At 35.6% G+C, this 16,745-nt stretch overlaps 2 protein-coding genes and 1 pseudogene across 12 annotated transcripts in view; 1 reads left to right on the top strand and 2 right to left on the bottom strand.

Moving 5' to 3' along the window:
* The window catches only part of LOC127499176 (protein NLRC5-like), a 784,214-nt gene that overhangs the window by 610,204 nt on the left and 157,265 nt on the right, over positions 1-16,745 (top strand). The window lies entirely within an intron of this gene.
* The window catches only part of LOC127499183 (tetratricopeptide repeat protein 8-like), a 370,710-nt pseudogene that overhangs the window by 345,045 nt on the left and 8,920 nt on the right, over positions 1-16,745 (bottom strand).
* Positions 15,476-16,745, bottom strand: part of LOC127499185 (tetratricopeptide repeat protein 8-like) — a 173,387-nt gene continuing 172,117 nt past the window's right edge. Inside the window, exons 13-14 of the mRNA XM_051869377.1 lie at positions 15,895-15,978; positions 15,476-15,669 (exon numbers count right to left, since the gene is read on the bottom strand). Of these exons, the coding sequence (XP_051725337.1) occupies positions 15,553-15,669; positions 15,895-15,978 (201 nt within the window). The 3' untranslated portion in view covers positions 15,476-15,552. The remainder of the gene's footprint in view (positions 15,670-15,894; positions 15,979-16,745) is intronic.

Genomic DNA, 16,745 nt, shown 5'->3' with positions numbered 1-16,745 from the left:
ATCCCTGAATACATTTGTACACTATTCTATTTCTTGTCAGACACCTGCAGCGCTTCTGCTCACACAGCTGAGCCACATTTGCCCAAGATGCCGTTTGAGCATCGGTAATGTTTATTGGTAGCATCGGACGCGTTTCGGTGGTTCAAATCGACGCTCGCGACTTGCGCGAGTGCTTTTACTGTAATTTGAGCAAGCGCGCTCATAATAGAAGCGACGTGGATGTGCGTCGCGCTCGTTTTTCCAGGCGCGCCTATGCCAAAAACATCTTTCAGAATGCCACAAGTGCGCCGCAGGTCATGTGACAAGAACCAACCGATGAGCTTCGGCCTTTCCGTAACAACACCGAAAGCTCAGCCAAACAGCTGATCATAGCTGTACAGGGCGGGTTTTTATTTCTCATCTCCATAAATATATCTAGTAGTAGAGCTAATGCAAGGACTAGAAATCATTTTTTTCTTTTGCTGAAACTTCCTCGTCATCGTGGACAAAGAGTATAGAACCCAAGAGGTGACACTTTGATATTTTTTGGGTAACAGCCACTAGATGGCGCTCCGGTAGCGCGGCCACCATTATGGGCTGAAAATACTAACTGGACCATAGAATCCTTCACATCTTACTCACCCAAAATCGGCGAATGAGAAGCGCAATAGAACAGTTTTTTAAATTAAGTCACCAGTAAACTGTATGGCTCCTACAGTAAATGTTGTATTGTCTTATATACGTTTTATTTTACCGGTTCTGGAATCCAACTATTCAACCATCTGAGGTAACATAGTTAGCCTACTTTATTGAGTATTTCCATTTTATGCAACTTTACACATTTATTAATAGTAAATTAATAATTAATAAATTTAAGATCATCATGTTTGCAGCGAACAATATATTTCAGACCTAGTGGAGTAATAGTAACAATATCTAGGTCTGAATTGAAATATATATATATATATATATATATATATATAGTACGTTTTAATGGATCACGCTACAAACATAATGATGCATTGCTGTGTCCCTTATCGCATAATTCCCACTTTTGGACACTTTTGCTTTAACGGACATTAGACAACACTGCAAAATCAAGCTGTTACATTTATTTATTGTCCAACATTCCCAATTTTTCTGATGCATGTCCTTAATTTAATTTCATATGTTGGTAATAATTCAGTGTTTATAAGACTTTTAAAGAATTTTAACCCAAAGGTTTTGTGAAAAAAGTGGAAGACTTAAACACAAAGTGTGTAAAATAAACTGTAAAAAGGATTTGATGATCACTAGTGATAGTATTTTATTCTGTGTTGTCATCATTCTGGTTGGATTTCAGCTTTAATGTACTTTTTTTTTAACAAAGCATCTGATCTTGCCATAGAAACTAGTGGACTGCCGACTCGCTTTCACCCCAAAATGGCGGAAACGCAGGGCCGCTGCTGGGCGCCGGTGTTTCAATGGAACGTTCTATTGAGTGTCGCTTCTTGTTAGTGTATATTCTTTGTCGTAGAGAGCGCAGCTCATGGTTGCATAGCAACGACAGACACCACATGAGCGAAAGCGCTTTGGAAAGAAGGAGAAAGTGGCGCGGCCGCTTATGTGATGCGATATGTGAATGGCCCCTTAGAACGGCGACTTTTTCTTTGCATATCAGACAGGTAGCGTTTCCATTAAACTCCACGAAAAATTACTGCAATGTCCATCTTTCTTGAAACTGTCTGTGTTCCTCATCCACTTTACTTTTCGGTTCGCATTCGCACTTTGCAGCCAAACAACAAATAAACTACGAAAGCCCCGAACCAGCTCTCATCAAATCTGCCTGTGTGCTTCTTTTTAATAGAATCATGTCATTCTTTTGAATATGGAATATGGTATGTGACAACTAGAGAATAATAATAATAATAATTTAGCGGGTCGGATTATGTTTTATTTTTGAGATCAGGTATAAAGACATATTTAAAACAGATCATGTGACTACAGTGGTTCAACCTTAATGTTATGAAGCGACGAGAATACTTTGTGCAGCAAAAAACCAAAATAACAACTTTATTCAACAATTTCCCCTCTTCCTCCTTCTCACGAGAGCACTACGACACATGCGTGTGGTGATGTGAGATACATGTGTCGTCTCATCGTCTGAATTATCCAGACTTTCAAGCTGTGGCATGACAATATCACAATCGATGCAGCACACGCTCTCCTGTTCAGTAGGCATCGCTCAAGTCACTTTAAGCAGTAAAATTCCACTCATAAGATGCAGTATTATACTGTGCAGATCTTCAGTAAACAATGTCAAGATATGAGACTTGGGAAATTAAAATATGAAACTATGGGATATATATTACTCTATAACTGAAGTGGATAAAATATGTTCATTGTGTGTTATATATAATCATACTATTATTTATAACCACAGAGAGTTAAGTATTATTACAGTTGTTATGAATATTCATTAGATGATGCAACATTATAAGGTTGTTTATAAGGCATTATGTGTGCATTATGATGCATTAAGAATATCCTTATAATGCATTATAAACACAGGCTTCATAAAAAGTGTTACTGAAAAATGTATTTGAGTGATTCTCACATCAGTGTGTTGATAGGAGAGCTATAGATGTCATATCAATTATTCTTATTCACTATTATAAATCTGTAGTAGAATTTGATGTCAGAGTTTCAGTATCTGAATATTGTGTTCAGGGGGTAAAAAGAAGAAGAATATGATTTCAGAGGAAACTGACTTTATTGATCTTTAAATTGATTCATTTTCTTCTCATTGTCTCTCTCACCTTATCATCACACTGTTAGTTTAAATGTGATCTTGAGAAATTCCTTGTTGATCTGATCTGAGAGAGTGAAGAGTGTGTCATTGTTCTCTACAGGTTGATGGATTGTGGTGTCACAGATGAAGGTTGTGCTGCTCTGGCTTCAGCTCTGAGATCAAACCCCTCACACCTGAGAGAACTGGATCTATCTGAGAATAAACTAGGAGACTCAGGAGTGAAGATGATTTCTGCTGTACTGGAGAATCCTCACTGTAAACTGGAGAAACTAGAGTAAGATCATACGCGACTCTCACATGAAACTGTGTCACTGTGAATTTTGCAATTTCAATAATTCATAAAGTAACATTAAAATGGAATAGAATTCAGGGAAAACTATTATTACATTCATTCATTCAAATTACCATTCATCAATTTAAAGGGTTCACTCAAAAATGATTTTTTTTTCAACCTGTTAGCCAGTTAGTCATGATTAAAATAAAGTTTATGTAATATATGTGTGTGTACAGTGTATATTTGTTTTGTATTTATACATATACATGTATATATTTAGGGACAATATAAAAATATAAAAATCAACTAGATAAAACAGTTTGTAGACAAACTTTAATTTTGCTTGAAAAAGCTGGTCCAGAAAGTTTGAAGAAGTTTTAGAAGTTTGTAGTTTGAAGCTTTTCAGTTTGAAATAATTTAAGTTTTAGAATTGTAGTTTTAACCCATTTGTGCCCAAATTTTTCTGAATGATTTCATGCATATATTCCTATTAATAGTGTCCTATGTGAACATGTTCTGCATTTATTTTCCCCAGGTTTTTGTTTTTTTTCTTAAAAAATTTATTTGAATGTGCAGCAACTATAGTTGCCGGTGGGCAAATATGTTGTATGCACCCCTCAATGTAAACTTTGAATAGGAGGATAACATTTATGCATCTAACTCAAAATAACTGCTTTCAACAGATCAACAGATCAAAGTTGAAGAACATTTGATGTGAACACAAAAAAGCTGCATTTAGCTTATAATCTCTTGAATATGAAAACACATCAAACAACAAATCCGTTTGTCTTAAAGTGGTGGAACATAATGCAGAACAAAGTGCAGCCATTAAGTTGCTCCAACAGAGCATTGTGAATCAAAAAGTTAAATTACATTGTTCATTAGAAAAAATTACTCCTATATGTGATCCTGGAGCACAAAACCAGTAAGAAGTCGCACGGGTATATTTGTAGCAATAGCCAACAATACATTGTATGAGTCAAAATTACAGATTTTTCTTTTATGGCAAAAATCATTAGGATATTAAGATCATGTTCCATGAAGATATTTTGTAAATTTTCTACCGTAAATGTATAAAAAATTATTTTTGTGAATGGATATACATTGTTAAGGACTTCATTTGGACAACTTTAAAGGCAATTTTCTCAATATTTTGATTTTTTTTCACCTTAAGATTCCAAATTTTCAAATAGTTGTGTCTTGGCCAAATGTCCTATCCTAACAAACCATACATCAATGGAAAGCTTATATATATTCAGCTTTCAGATGATGTATAAATCTCAATTTCAAAAAAATTATGACTGGTTTTGTAGTCCAGGGTCACATAAAACAAACAAACAAAAAATAAGTAAATCAAAAAAAAAAAAAAAAAATAACAATATATATCAATATAAAATATTATGAAGGCAAAATGCACTAAACAAGACCAATAACCTTGATTTATTAACTCATTAAACACAGTATACTCCATTTCCCCATGATATATGTACTTGCAAGTCATTTGCCCACCGGCAACTATAGTTGCCGCTTGGACTTTTGACTAAGTATACAAAAAACTGTAGATCTATTGTAAGATTTGTTTTGTTTGGATGATTCTAGAGACCCTCATGATTATGTAGATATATATATGTCAACAAAAAATACTTCCTATTAACATGAAAATTACTTTTCTTTGGGAGGGTTTGCCTTCAATATGCTTCCTAGAAGTATGGGTAGGAAGTTGACAGCCTCATGTGACAGGAAGGAAGTCAATACCTTTTTTTTGTTCTTGAAATCCTGTATTTGGTTGTTTTCTTGCATGTCATTGAGACATAAAACATGGAAAACATCTAGAAAAGGACTTACAAAAGGAAAATGACAACTATACTCTGCGGCAACTATAGTTGCCGGTGGGCTAAAATGGGTTAAAAGCTAGATAGATAGATGGATAGATGGATAGATAGATAGATAGATAGATAGATAGATAGATAGATAGATAGATAGATAGATGGATAGATAGATAGATAGATAGATAGATAGATAGATAGATAGATAGATAGATTAAATGAGTTTGAATGAGTTTAAATGGCTTAGAAATAGGAATGGCAGTTTAATTGAGTCTGTGTGTTTGAATTTGAATTTTGACAGTTGGACGGAATGTTCAGATCAGCCAAGGCAGTTCAATGAAAGTCAATGGGATTTTTCCAAGATTTAATCAGCATTTTTAGGAAAACCGTAAGTCTGATCAGTCTGAAAAGATAAGGCAACTCGAGTCAGCTTGAACAGTCTAGGAGGAGTAGCATTTAGACATTTTAGTCTAAGAAGAAGAAGAAGAAGAATCTTAAATAGAAGATCAGTGAGTGGGCTTTTTCAAGCCAACTTAATAAATATTTATATATAATTTAAATTATATAAATATATACATGTAAATATTTCTTAAATATATACATGTATGTGTTTATAAACAAAGTAAATATACACAGTACACACACACATATATTACATAAACTTTTATTTTGGATGTGATTAATCGTTGAACAGCTCTAGATAAACCATATATTATTGCAATCATGTGTTTATTGTCTCCAAACCGTTTCTCTCTGCATGTTATAGTGATCTCTGGATCTCTGATCATTGTTTATGTTAAGAGATTTCCTGGAATGTCACATGATATGGCTGTACTTCTAGTCTCACTCTTGGGGCTCTATCATACACCCGGCGCAACGCAAGAGTTTGTTGCTAGTTTCAGCCTGATGCAGTCTGTGTGACGTCTACGTCACGTCTGCGCCTTAAATTGAATGGAATAAATAGCAGAATAAAAACTAAGACTTTGAGTGAGACGTTCACTGAGATGAGTGCATGTAGCAAAGTTATATTAAAGAGCCATTCGGAACGACATAGACATGAACACATAAACTTCATCTCTAGAGCTGCTCTGAGAGTCACTTCATGAGCATTTTACCGTTTAATTGGAGAAAAAACTATTGTCATATCATATACACACATAAACTTCAAGATCACAGCAACCCGTCAAAATAAAAGTTCGGTTTAACTTGTAACAGAAACAGAGCCATGTTACTATTACTATGTACTATGTAGTCTACTATTGTATTACTATTGTACGGTATTAAATATTTCTTAATGACAATGTAATACTACTACTAGTACAATAATTATTAAGACTTTAGTTTTGAAGTATGGGGAGAGCAGGGACGAAAGTAGCCTACCATTTTTCACAAAAATGTAATTTTAAAAGATAATGTTTTAGACAGCGATATATTTTTGCTGTGGTCAGTAACTCACAGGTGTGGTCTATCAATACCAGGTGGTATTTTGTACAAATGTAGAACGGCTTCAGCATAATTTCACTTTGAACATAAATTGCACATTGTTACTTTCAACCCCGTCAGTTGGGACGAAAGTAACACACAGGTGGGTCAAAAGTAACAACAACACAAGCTAGATTTTTTGTGTTAGTCTTGTTTTTATTAAATATACCTGACTATGACCTTGTTAATATGTAACTGCAAACATATTTTGTCCTTTATCTTTGCAAAAAAATATTAAATTACATTTTCATTTAAAATTGAGAATTTCAGTTTCATCAAATGTTTCAAAAGTAACCCGACAGAACAAACTTGAATTGTTTAGAATATTTTTTCTGGCAATGTCAATTTATTTTATAAAACATTTTTCAGCAGTTTGAACAATATGAAAATTAAATTAAATTAACTTAATATAAATTCTCAACATAGTGTAACAGTCATGTTTCCAATCCAGCTGTTTTTATACATAAATTCAAAATATAAATTCATAAAAACATCTGAATGGAAACACTGCAAATTCATAGGTGGATGTGGAAAAGCTAAGGTATGGCTAAAAACTAAATGTGACTATGGTAAATGTAAACAGATTGAGTGAATAAATGGTGACATACAGAAATCAGCAACAGATATGTCCAGAAACGCCCTCTCATGAACATCTGGCTGAATCAGACCTCTGTCTGTCTTTCTGACCCTCACTCTTGGCATATTCTGCTAGTATAATATGACATAAACATGTTTTAATAAATGCTGCACCGCAGAGAAAGCCACCACATTAGCAGAGGGACAAAAGAAACAAGTGTTACTTTCATCCCAACAGGAACTCCTGACATTTAAACTCGATTTACTTTCATACTGAAAAGTTCTGAGAAGTCAAACTTCAGGATGTTACAGCACTAAATAACCTGTAGATTGATCATTATTGTGACACATGAAACTTGTAATTAGAAAAAAAATGACTGCTTCAGCAGTTTATTTACCGTATTTGAAAACTGCTTTCCGGTCCTAACCGCGGGAAACAATGATGAAATCACATGATGTTTGGCAGCTCCGTCAAGGGTTGCGTGCTGAACGTGTCTTAACTTGGAACGCAAATGTAGTCAGAGCTCTGAGAAAATTGCTTTGTTACTTTCGTCCCGGTTCTCCTCTAATAATCACACAATTTTACAGTAACCCTCTAGCGGCAGTTGCACAGAACTTTGAAATTGGCCGTGAAGCAACCGTTACCCTCGCCATGGTAAACTGAACGATTTTAATGAATGTAACGTTAATGCATGTATGAATATATCCACACAAAGCAAATGAGCCTCAATATATCTAAAATAAAAACATAGTAGATTTTATAGAGCTAATTAATATAAAAATGTATTTAATAATTATAAAAAAAAAATTCTGACCTAATTATTAATAATAACTGCCATTTTACAGAAATAGTGTTTACAGAATAATGCGAAAGTGTTAAAATATAGAGAATGAGGAGTTACGTCATGATGTTTTCACTCCGCGTTGCATTTTGGGAAGGCGCCGCCATATTAGCAGGATACGGTATCTGTTGCTATGGTAACCTCGACTGCAGCCCGAGATAAAGACCAACAGAGAGAGAGAGAGCAGAATAATTTAATAAATAAATTACAGCGCAGTTTTATGGGAAGAAATGGAGAAGGAGAAGGTGAAAGGAAAGGGGCTCTATCAGGAGAGATTAAATAACAGCGCCGAGCAGCGTCATTTAGAGAAAATGCTTGACATTAACAGCATCGAGCCGTACGACCTGCCAGCTACAGAACTGATGAAATGATGCTTATCTGATGCTTATTATTGTAAAAATAATAATATTTTCGCCTACTGAGTCATAGACTGGTTAGTGATGTCAAGCAGTTTCTCTAAATAATCCTGCTTGCTAATAACTTAAACTTAAAAATTTGCTTCTAATTGCTTAAAGGGTCTGAACTCTTGCATTGTGTAGGCACTGATACCATATAAACCAGGTAATTGACGATGTCAGAGTATGTGACAGGTGGTGCTTCTGGGTCTTTCATCAGTTCACACACACACACACACACACACACACACACACACACACACACACACACGTAGTAAAACTCATATCAAACATGGGGATTTGTGCTTTTGTTTTGGTTTCTTTTTAATAATGAAGTCTCTGTTGATCTGATCTGAGAGAGTGAAGAGTGTGTCATTGTTCTCTACAGGTTGAGTGTTTGTGGTGTCACAGATGAAGGTTGTGCTGCTCTGGCTTCAGCTCTGAGATCAAACCCCTCACACCTGAGAGAACTGAATCTGTCTGTGAATAAACTAGGAGACTCGGGAGTGAAGCTGCTCTCTGATCTGAAGGATGATCCACATTATAAACTGGAGAAACTATGGTAACAATAGGTTTTAACAATTTTCATCATCATATTTTCATATAAAGTTTAAATGGCTGTTTTACTCACTAGAAATAAAAAGAAATTGTACCAGGTTCAGTAACAGCACATGTGTGTGAATATTGTGTCTGAGATCATCAGATAATGAGTCTTAAATTCAGCTTCAGTTTCTGTAGGTCTCTGAACTTTAAACTGTGTTAAATTGAGTTTAATTCTGCTCATAGTGTTGTGACTGATTGTGAAAATAATATTAATGTTATTTCCAGCTTTTACCCTTTAACTGTGTCTGTGTGTGTGATAATCTGAGGTTTGGGTTTGTAGCAACTCATAATGTAATAACTGCACATAATGTAATAAGTATTATATTATTATTGTAATAAAATGTTCATAATGTAACAATTTTCTCAAAATGTAATGAAATCTTGAGCTTTTTTACATTATGAAAAAATTTATTACATTATAAACTCACCGAAAACATTGTCATATTGTCATAATTGTAACAGCTTTTAAAACATAAAATCACTTTATCTGCTTCAGCCAATCACAGCACAGAGTACAAGTTTAGCAAACATTTCTTCACTTTAATACAAGTTACAGCAAAACAAATCCTGAATGTACATCAGAGGACATGTTGAAAAATACAGTATAACTTACAATCATGTACAGTGGTTATAAAGAGTCGACACACCTCTGTTAAAACAGTTTGGGTCTGTGATGTAAAAAAGAAATAACATTTTGTAAAGTGACTTTGAGCATCAGATAGAAGCTATATTATCATGTGTGAGAATGAATTGATATATCTTATCTAGTTAGTGCTAAGTTTTCTTAGGAAAAGATGTGACAGGCGTAATGTTTCATACTGCATATGTGACTGTTTGTGTTTTATTTTAGGACATGACAGTCTGATCTCCTCATGATCATCTGATGGTGAATAAGGATCCACTACAGAGACTCACAGTCAACAGAATCAACAGACTGAAGATACAGTGACTTCACTGTTATAAATTAAGACTTCATTTAGATTTCAACGATCCTCTGACAGACCTGAGGAGGTGGCAGTGAAGCACCTTTTATTTCAGAGCAGCAAATTACAGTTTCTCATTCATTGATTAACCATTTTATTTGTATAAATGCACTGTATAAATTCAAAAAGGTTGGAGTTTTGTTACAGAGAAAATATAGAGCCTGAATATATTTGTGTTTGTGTTTTACCAGCAGAGGGAGACAAAGACAAATGAAAGATTAATTTTTCATGATTATGGAGAGAGACAGAACAAAACAGTTCAGTCTCACTTTTGAAATACAAACAATAGTTGTATTATAGTTATACTTGTATTACATTTGTATTAATGTATTTAGTATGTCTTTTTTTAAATAATAAATGGTGGTAGCATTCATTAAAGCGTTGACTCATAGGCACAATATGTGGGATTATTCGATTAAAATATGATATCCAAAAACCACTAGAACAGTGTTATATATTTTGTTGACTTGTGTACTTACATAATTCCAGATGTTTCCAAGAATGTTTAAATCCAGAGAAATAAGCAATTTTAACCAGGACACGGACCGTGTCCGTGCGATCGCCTGTCAATTGCGTCATACCCGAGTTACCCTCGATTTCCGGTTTTATTTTGTAGAAACCATGGAAACACCGAAGACGCTTTAATATATTATGTTTTATTAGACAATGGAACAACTGTTTGGATACATTCATTGACAGAAAACTAATTGTTGTTATATAGCTCAACACATTTAGTTTTATTGTTTAAATCTATTTTCCTCGATTTTCCGCAAGTATCATGTTTGTAATCATGCCTCAGAGACAGCACTGATTTGTGAAGTAGCTAACATTGCATAATCTGATGCAGCTTTATTATTAGTAGCAGTAATACAGCATTTTCTCCATCATACAGTAAGTTTTAAAATGAATTGCATGCCATTTATCATCAACACAAGCCACCCAGCATTTATTATGATATTCATATATCGATCTATCTTACTGCAGTGTGTAACTGTCTCACAGCAGCCAGAGTAACGTTATAACATCATTTTCAACACTTTCAAATGTGTCTAATATGATAAACAGCGCTGTGTTACCTCATACTCATGACCGGAAGAAGCGGAAGCAGCGACTGCAGCATAATAAAATCTCGTGAAACTGAAATTGAATTCAACTTAAAATTCTGGAATTTGAACCATGCGCAGCGAGACAAATATATCGATAATATATATTTTTCTTTTGGAAAAGTCATACTGATTTAATTGAAGTAAAACAGATGGCATATTTAAGACTAGGTTGCAATTCATTTGTGACATTTCATACCAAAAGAAAGATGAACAGGGACATTGAAAAAATAAAAACACAATAGACTCTCTTTCACTATTAGAATAATAACATTTGTAATCTATATCAAAGACTATAGATATAGAAAGACGGTTCACTCAGTTATGAATGGGAGAAACTGCAACACAATATGGCGGAATACATAAAAGTAAAGTTGCGTCCCAAATGACGCACTATACACTATGCACTTATGCAGGATGTACTCATCCATGTAGTGCGTAAATTGTATAAGGTTATTTTGTCATTTAACATCGATGTCTGATACCCCTCCCCCTCCGCTACGTAATTAAAGCTGCGACAGTTGAGTGCATGAAGTGTCCAACATTCCACACTTCGTTTTTTCCGATAATTTAGTGCATCATCCGGGTATTTAAAGTAAAAGAGCCAATCGCTGATTGATAAAGCCTTTGCGTCACAGCAGCTGCCGTTAGAAGCTCCATAGAAAACCAAAATTTGGCAAACTCAAAATTAAATTATATATTTCAAATCCGCAACAAAATCTGACATGAACTGTCCCATAAATGTTGTTTCTTTTGCTCAAATAGTGTTAGAAAAGCTTATTTTTCAGGCTAGACGAGGCAATGCGCATGTGCAGTCATAAGTGCGAGTCTTGGCCTGCATCCCAATGTGCATACTATCCACCCTACATAGTATTGAATAGTAATATTACATAGTATTTAGGATGATAGTATGCACATTGAGATGCAGGCCAAGACTCGCGCTTGTGACTGCACATGCGCATTGCCTCGTCTAGCCTGAAAAATAAGCTTTTCTAACACTATTTGAGCAAAAGAAACAACATTTATGGGACAGTTCATGTCAGATTTTGTTGCGGATTTGAAATATATAATTTAATTTTGAGTTTGCCAAGCAGTTTTTGAGATTTCAGGATTCCCCCATTTAAATAGATAAGACAGTTTTTCGAATACTATGAATTCGGACATACTACTCTGTTTGCAAATTTTTTTCAGCGTACTATATAGTAGAGAAGTATTCGATTTCAGACACAGCGTTGGTCTTGGATGCCCGAAATAGCTGCCCGGAGATCGTTGCAAATATGGCCGCCGAGTGAACAGACTTTCCTTGAAAGGGACTTTGTCTATATCCAGATGAAAAAGCTCTAATGTGTTTTTCACAGGATATATTCTGTCAACAATTTTAAATGATACTTCTTTAGTTTTATTTGTTAAACAATACAGACTAAGAACTCCCCAAAAATGTTCCCATACAGAAACATATTAACCCAAACAAATTTTGATGGAGGAGAAGAGATATTAACAAAGAGAGATCTAATCGACTGGTTATGCACTTAAAATTAAATCAAACTGATCTAAAAACAAAAGTTTGGAGACCTTCTTCCTACAGTGTTACACCATTTCTGAACAGAGATAGTATTTTCACAGATAGAATTCATGACAATACAATATTCTTTCTATTAAATATGACACTTAAATTCAAGACATTCATTAATACTCAAAGCTGACCATTAGAATTCAACAGCCGACCAACTTATAATATATCTGTCATGTTTTGAGTTTATACATTCATGTTTTTGATCTCTTTTGTCTGAGTTTCTTTGTTAATCTTCTAGGTTGTTCATTATTTCTGTCACCTGCTTGTTTGTCACCATGGTTACTGATTGATTTGAGTATTCTGCTCAGGTGTGTCTTGTTAATTTGCTCTCTTGTTTTCCATGTATATAAGCCCTCAGTTTCAGTTTACTCCTTGTCCGTCTTGTTTAAGCGGTTCAGTTATTATATTCACCTGTGTTTCTCTAGTCTTCTGTTCAACTTCAGTGCTGCCAATTTAACAATTTTGTCACTAGTTTTAACAACTTCCCCACCCCTTCTGAGACTTTTTTCAAAAGCCTAGTAACAAATCTAGCAACTTCTTGGACAAACCTTGACTAGATTATGTGGCCTGCCACTGATTTATATTTATATTAATATAGATCAGTGAACTCGCCAGTATGAAGTCATCTAGCGACCGGTTTTAACTACTTTCAGCTGAAAGAAATTGGCAACACTGCTTCTGTTTGTGGATTGAAATAAAACTTCTGTGGATCTAAAGCCCTGCTTCCAGCGAGTGTTTCTATTATACAGCGTGACAATATCAGACTCAAACCAATGTTTAAAAAAAATAGATTTTTTGGTGTGTGATATTATTATTCCAGTTAAAAAAGGAGTGCAGAAAAAAAAAAAAAAAAAAAAAAGTAGAAAAATCAAACACGGTGTCAAAAGGACTTGGCTATGAAAATTATACAAACTAAGGTATTTTGTTAACATCTACATCTAAGAAAAGATTGATAGCACCAAGTTGTTAAAATAAATGGTTAGGGAAAATATTCCACATAGAACTATTATTTTTAATAATAAAGGAAAAAAATAAAAAAAATTAAAAGTGCTATTCAAGGTTGTGAAAACCACAACATTCAAACCACCCTGATCATGTGGATTGCATAATATATTTCTTTAAATAATGAGGTTTGTTTTTCCCAACAAAATCAAATAACTTGACAAACTCTTTGGTAAATATCTTCGGTACAAATAGAGCTTGGGAGATTTATGATTAATCTTCAGATTTAGACAATAAGACATGAGCATAAATGGACAAATCTCTCTGCAACCAAGAGTTCAGCTCTTTAGTTTGTGATTTTCTTGACGACTGGTTTCTTGACAGGTTTAATACGGTTCTCAAACAGCTCTCTCCCCATCTCAGGATTTCTCCGCTGGTCCAACATACCATAGGTGACATCAGCAGTGGATCCCTCCAGCACCAGAAACAGATCTTTTCCTCATGGAAATGTCCTATGCGGAGGGTTACAACGGGGTCTGATGGTTGATGTGACCACGGCCCAGCGGTTTTCTAAAGATGTTGATATTCAGAGGCTTCTTCTTGATGTGGAGTTTACAAGGAGTTCGAGGGAGATGAAGCTGCCTGAGGACCCAGAGTCAATGAGAGCTTGCGCTGAAACAGATGATAGATGAGAAGTTATAATAACATCAGTTCTGGTTAAATCATAGGTGGTGGTAGTTGAATTGTACTCACCGCTGGCCGTGGTGGACGAACAGGACATGATGGTAACAAGTGTCCTTCCTCCCCACAGTATAAACAGAGATGGTTGTGAATTTGTCTCTGATGTTTCCCTTTAGACAGATGGATGATAGTGTCTACTGCATGGGTTCTGGTGCTGGAGATGTGACAGGAGGTGAGGAGGACGGGTGTGAGTGAGCGGTTTGATCCAGCAAACAGGCATTGAAGCGTTGGGAAATGAGGATTAAATGTTGGATATAACTGTGGTTGCATCTCGGAGAATAGTGAACATTTGAGAAGGAACCCGCTGCACTCATCCGCCTCGCCCGAGTATGTCGCGGGTCGGGCCGTGGGATGGGCAGAGACAGACAATGAAGGTGAGGTGACTGATGGTCTGAGTGTTTGTCTGACTGCTTGTACCCGATCAGTGAACGGATCAGGAGTTGGACTCTGGACATCACTAGCTTCTGTTCCTCGTTGCATTGTTTGGTCTGGTCTTCTGTCACAATAACAGAAGGAGAAGACCCAGATAACGGTATCTTTATTCACAGGAAGTTCAATGAAGCAGTGTGGTAAACAGGCGAGTATGGAATTCAAAGTAGCAACATTCACAGATCTTTGTTTGTTGCAGGTTCAGACTGGTATGCGGTGCAGATGAAGTATTGCCAGGATATGAAGATGGACTGAAGGCAGGTAAGTTTCCAAGGTGAGTAGTCAGGCAAGTCTTTCCATTGGCATAGATGAGACCAGACAAAGGTGCATGTGTGAAGTGGCTGTATATATACACACGAGTCCTAATGAGCATGTGCAGGTGCATGTGATTAGAATTCGGGTGATAATGATCTAGTGGGCGGAGCTGACAGGTCTGGTGCTGTGGATGACACTGAGACTGTGTGGAGGTGGAGGTTAAATAAGATGAGTAATATGAGCAGATCCTTTAGTGTAAGTTAGTATCCTTGCAGCAGAATTTTGAATATATTGCAAGCGGGAGATAGAGTGTGCTGATACACCCCAGACTCATCATTTGACTCAGATTCCATGGTCATCTGTGGTGTTTGATGTGTATAATGTGTTGTTTATGGTATTTGACCTGTTTTGGATGTATTGTTGATTGTAACACGCTTTGAGCTTGGGAAAAACAATAAATACATTAAACTATTATTATTATTATTATTATTATTATTATTATTACCTGAACCAGTAAATCAAGGTCTTCAGGAGTTAGACTACTAGAAGCTTCTGAGCAGGTGTGTTGGAGCGAGGTGGAGCCGTTTTATGTGAAATAAATTCCCTCATCAAAGCAGTGGTAAAAAAAAACAATGCAATTTTTTTGATAATATTTATTATTTATATTTTATTTTTTAAATGATAAACATACATGTACATGCCAGTCTGTGCAAGTCATTTGTATCTCCCAACATTGAAGTGATAAGAGTTAAATCATCTTATAGAGTGGCAAAATGCTGTCTGAGGTTTTTCAGGATCTGCTGAGTGTCCACATGCTCAGGAAACGCATCCTCTGATTTCTGAGCAGCCGTGTAACTACTCTGAAGATCTCCAACCTTCAAGTCACAAAGAAAACTCATTAAACACTGTCAAATGTATTTAGCTGAAAAAACCTTGAAAATATATTTCTGAATACTGAAAGTGAGGGATGTAAACATGGGTTTATTTTTGTCATTTTAATTAGTAATATGTAAAACTAGCTAAAGATAAAACAATAAACCAGAAGCCATATTGTCATAAAACAATGACAGAGTAACACACATCAGGGTTGCGAGTCGTACCTTATCAGAGAGTGTGGCGAAGTTAAAATGTGGTTCATACATGTGAGGAGACAATGAAGCAGCCGTCTGCAGAAAAGCTTTCGCCTGTGACAAAACAAGTTAAATTACAGAGATGTTCAATCCTGATCCTGGGCTGCGCTCCACTTCCCTTCCCTCGCTAACTTCCCTCTGTCTTGTTGATTCGGATGTACGTCATTGCTTATATTGCACGAGTGTATAAACTTAAAGCTGCAGTCCATAAGTTTTGCCTCTTTGTCGCCATCTCTGTTTGAAACCTGCAATTGCAGTTATTTGCAGAATTATTATCTTTAGGTGGGTTGTGCATCGGCACGGCTCCTCAGCGCAGATGAATCTAATGTTTGCCATAAGTCACCACACCGGTGATACTGTACTTCAGAATCACAGATTCTACGTCTTGGAAATAATAAGTTATAAATAATAATTATAATAAATAATACGAATTTTCACCGGAAAATGTCATCTGAAGGAGTAAGTAACAAATCTGCTACTTTTGTTCTGACAAACTGATGAAAAAGCAAAAATTGCGCTGCCAATGGTGATTAAATCTGACGATTGCTTAGCTCAGATCACGCCAAACCATGCAAATGATTATTAAATTTGTTCTTAAATTGTTAATGTTAACAACATCAGCATTGCATGACTGTGTATTTAGTGTGTGTTAGTGTTTCCTGTAGATTTCAGTTTCTGTAGTCACGCCGCAGTCCGGAGTGACTATGGGTGATCCTTTTGACTATGGGTGAATCTCCAGTCTCACTGATGATTGTCATTTGGACCTTTCAGGATTACAATCCACCATCAAAACGATAAGTTTAACTATTGCAGCTGCTGTG

Source organism: Ctenopharyngodon idella, chromosome 17 (genome assembly GCF_019924925.1).
Source record: "Ctenopharyngodon idella isolate HZGC_01 chromosome 17, HZGC01, whole genome shotgun sequence".
In the NCBI taxonomy this organism is placed as follows: Eukaryota; Metazoa; Chordata; class Actinopteri; order Cypriniformes; family Xenocyprididae; genus Ctenopharyngodon; species Ctenopharyngodon idella.
Note: the sequence above shows the minus strand (reverse complement) of the source record. Positions and strands in the feature narration are given on the sequence as shown.